A 4,382-nucleotide genomic window follows, 5' to 3' on the forward strand; every position below is an offset into this window, starting at 1 on the left:
TTTTGCAAGTTACTCAATAAATTTTGGTATTTTCGTAAAAATGTAAGTTTTATGTATAGTTTCATTAATGGTCCAAATAGTCTAGAGTAGTGGGTCATTACAGTTATATCCAGAATATGCATCCGTAAAGAACATTAGATTGTGGCCTGAGGTAGCATCTACATGCTGATCAATTCGAGGCAAGGAAAAACAATCCTTCGGGCATGCCTTATTAAGATCCGAATAGTCAATGCACGTTCTCCACTCCCCATTCGGTTTGGGAACTAAAAATGGATATGCTATCCAGTCTGGATAAAAAGCTTCCCTTATAAAGCGATTAGCTTTTAACCTGTCGACTTCTTCCTTTAGTGCTTGCCTCCTTTCATCGTAGTGCTTGCCTCCTTTCATCGTCGAGCAACCTCATTTTTTGTTGCTTTGGAGGAAAATTATTATCCACATTGAGAGCATGACTTATTACATTTGAAATGATTCTGATCATGTTCGAATGTGACCAGGCAAATACTACTTGTAAAAATCACGCTAATTGTAATTTCATAGCCGTGGTAAGATTTTTCCCAATTTTTACAACTATAGTCAAGTCCTTATTATCGAACTGAACATCATCGAGTTCCTCTATGGGTCTGAGCTCAGCTCGGTCTTCACCATTTCCTCATTTTCGATCTCAAAAACCATTTCCTCAGTTATTTTTGCGACGATGACCAATGCTTGTGCGTTGGTTTGGCCTCTTCCTCTCATGGAAATGTTGTAGCAGCACTCCCGAGCTGCCAATTGGTACCCCTTCAATATCCCAATCCCACTTGGCATTGGGAATTTCACAACCAAGTGCCTTATTGATGTTACTGCCCCCATCCTGATCAATGTTGGTCTCCCGAGCAAAATGTTGTAGGCAGATGGGGTATCCATCGCTATAAATTCAAACATTTTTGTTACCAAGACCGGATATTCTCCCAAAGTTACGGGAAGCTCAATGTCCCATGTGCTCGCAATTCCTTCCCCTGAAAATCCATACAGGGTTGTTGCACATGCCTTGATGTCTTGAACTGACAGACCCATCTTCTCCAATGTTGTTTTGTACAATATATTCATTGAATTCCCATTATCGATCAGTAATCGGTGAACTCTCTTGTTGGTGAGCTGGATAGTGATGACCAATGTGTCATTATGGGGGAACTACACACGTGAGCATCATCCTCAGTGAAAGTTATTGGTTGCGACTTAACCCTTTGCTGTTTTGGAGATCGTGGCTCCAGAACACAAAAAGTATCATCCTCTATTTTTAGCTCCTACACATACCTCTTTTGGGTGTTCCTGCTCGTTCTGGCTATATATGGTCCTCCAGAGATTGTATCACATCTTCTCCATCTATCGGATGTGGCCGATTATCTTCCCGAGCCAGTGGTATTGCGATTTGAGGTGGTGTTGTAGGTTGAGCTGGTGTCATCCTTTAATTCAGTGGGGCCTGCCCTTGGTTATTCCCCCTATTCCGAACATACTGCTCAAGGTAACCATGCGAGATTGGATTTTTGATCTCATCTTTGAGTTGCCTGCACTCATCAGTAAGGTGACCAATGTCCCTATGGAACCTATAACACTTGTTTTGGTCCCTTTTGGCGCGTTGATTGCACATAGGTTCAGGTCACCAGAACGGAACCTAATTTTCATTTGCCACATAAATGTTTTCCCGAGTCTCTGTTGGCATGGTGTATGTGGAGATGTATTTATCTCCTTTATTCTTCTTACTTCATTCCTTCACTATTAGGGGTATTCCCTTCATTCTTCTTCCTCTTGGAAGAGTTATCATTGAAGGGTGCACAATAATTGGTGTTGCCGAGCTCGAAACCATATTCATATTCATTGTTGTAGTTGTGGGGGCCAAAGGTGCCAGCTGTAATGCTGACTTGGCCTCTTATACATTAATGAATCTTTGGGCTCGTTCTATAAACTCCATTATTGTTCGAACTAGTTTTCGCTCCAAGTCATCCCAAAAGGCACTTCATGGCATGATTCTAGCTTGAATGACCATTAGATGGATGTTGTCATCCACATCCTGTGCTCTGGTAGCCTCGATATTGAATCTCCTAGTTGTTGCTTGATGTTGGCCCAAGACGAAGCCTGATACTCCGTGTAGCTTGAAATTGCTTTTTAAAGTCCTTAGACAACTGCTTCCATGATGAGATGGAATGCCTGTGAAACTTATCAAAACAACTCTTTGATGCTCCTATAAGAGTTGTTGGGAACAGCATTCACCTGAGCTCAAACCCCAAATTTATGGCTCTCATCACCATGTTAAAGGTGCTTAGATGGCTACCTGGGTCGGTACTTCCATCATATGGTGCCACATGGGGTATTTTGAACCCATTGGGGAATGGTGTGCTCGAAATGTGAGGAGCAAAAGATTCAAGCTCCTTGTCCAAGTCGTACGCCTTTTATTTGTTTTTTCCTTCACGTAGGAGCCTGAACTGCTGCTCGAGCATATTAATTCTCTCCTGAACCAGATCTACAAGAGGTGGTACCTGTACCCTGCGGAGCTGGTTGTTGTTCAAAGGAACTCCAGCTCCCTACTGCAGTATTGGGTTATAATTATTCACATATACTGGTGTTAAGGGCTTTCCTCGTTGGGCATTTAAAAGGGCCCTTAAATCTGGGTTTGGTTGATTGAACTGCCCTCGGTTCTGATTTAAATGGTCTTAGAGATCAGGACCATTATTCAGATAATTATCAGAGTATCTCGACTCGGTGTTATACATACTTACCGATCTGCTTACATCCTGGCTAGCTATCCACAACAAAATTAATAGTTCACTGTTGTTGTTGTTGCTGAGCATGGTTTCGAGGTGGGTTGTCCACACGTACACTAATCCCAGTAGCTCGGGACCTGGATATGTGACTTCCCGATTGCTGGGGTTGTCTTGCCTATCTTGCCTCCAGGTTAGCTCCCATTGGGACTTCATGGTTATCCCTTTGTCAGCGCCCTGGCCTAGGATTTCTCTCTCCACTAGCACTCTTCGCGCTTCGAGCTGGCCTCTGGGATATTCCTTCGTTAGCTCGCCTTCAACCTAAGACATTTTGTGGAATGTCCCAAGCTGGTGATGGGTGCCTAATTGGCGATGGAGGATGCCGAATTGGAGATGGTGGGGGGCTTCTCGCTATTTTAGGCTGGCCTTGCAGGCTTTGGGTTATTATTCTGAGCTGCTTGTTGAGTAGCTCAGTTATTACCAGTGTAACGCCCTACTTTCTTAGAGTCGTTACTATGTGAGTTAAAATGTACCATTAGCTCGCTAATTGAGGTTTTAGGTTAAAAGTGTGACTAAACTGAAATAAAACTCGTTTAATGACATCAATTATAAAAAATTTGGACATTCATTGAAATCATAAAAAGTTATACAGCTGGGATCCTGTTGATCCCAAAATAGGGTGTTTTAATATTTAAACTCGCAAGTGCACGAATCGTTTTGGAATATAATGTTCATGTAAGTACGAGGTCGAACCCATGGGAGTTGACTAACATCAAAAGAAACTATTTCAAACAAAGCAAGAATATTCTAACCTAGTTCCAAATATTTGATGAGATTTTGTTTTAGAAAAATAAGAGACAAGTAATAAAAATATTAATGATAAAAATGGTTTTCAAATGAGATATGTGAAATAAGATTATTAAGATTTTAGAATCCACAAAATGCAAGTTCAATAGTATTTATAAGTATATTGATTCCCAAGTTTTGATATAGTTGAAATAAATCACACTATATATTTTTTCAAAATATATTTTCTATTCAAGCACAAGTTACTCTTTAAAAAATGTAGGATTTTTCTTCACTTATATAAGATATAATTTCTAAGCATTAGTTGTGTTACAACCTAATGAAACTACAAAAAATCAAAGAGATTATGTTTAGGCAAAATATGATACTTATGCTCTAAGAATTAGATGTGAACAATTTAATGAAAAACATTTAATCAAAGAATATCATATTTTTGCATAATGAAGAACTAAGTGTAATATGCTTTAACACTCAATAATAGATGAAAAATGCATATCTTTGATAGAAAAATCCATAAACAATGTTACACAAATGGGAAATCAACATACAATAAAAAAATACTATCTAGTTACATTTTGCTTCATCATCATCTTAATAACCTTTGAAAAATATTAGAAGCTCATAACTAGATTGAAATAAAAATTACAAAATAACATACTTGACATGCTCTTCAAAAGATGAAAATGGTAGAGAAAATAGTGAAAAGAAGAGAGAAAAATATGTGTAGAAGATGTTGAAAAGATGAAGAAGAGCCCCCCAAATGGTCTTACAAGACTCTATTTATAGGCAAAATATGGAGATTAAATTAATCAAATTAAAATAAATAAATTGATTAATTTA

The 4,382-nt window shown here is 38.8% G+C and overlaps 1 protein-coding gene across 1 annotated transcript; it reads right to left on the reverse strand.

The window, feature by feature from the left end:
- Positions 1–612: 612 nt before the first annotated feature.
- LOC133814158 (uncharacterized) lies at positions 613–1,053 on the reverse strand. Its single transcript, XM_062247153.1, has one exon. It carries the CDS (start codon positions 1,051–1,053, stop codon positions 613–615), a length of 441 nt encoding a protein of 146 aa, XP_062103137.1.
- Positions 1,054–4,382: the final 3,329 nt, after the last annotated feature.

The sequence above is a fragment of the Humulus lupulus genome, chromosome 2 (genome assembly GCF_963169125.1).
Source record: "Humulus lupulus chromosome 2, drHumLupu1.1, whole genome shotgun sequence".
NCBI lineage: Eukaryota > Viridiplantae > Streptophyta > Magnoliopsida > Rosales > Cannabaceae > Humulus > Humulus lupulus.

Bases quoted from the DNA above. Each gene is read 5' to 3' on its own strand.
- LOC133814158 (XM_062247153.1), bottom strand. From the start codon at position 1,053: ATGGGTCTGTCAGTTCAAGACATCAAGGCATGTGCAACAACCCTGTAT.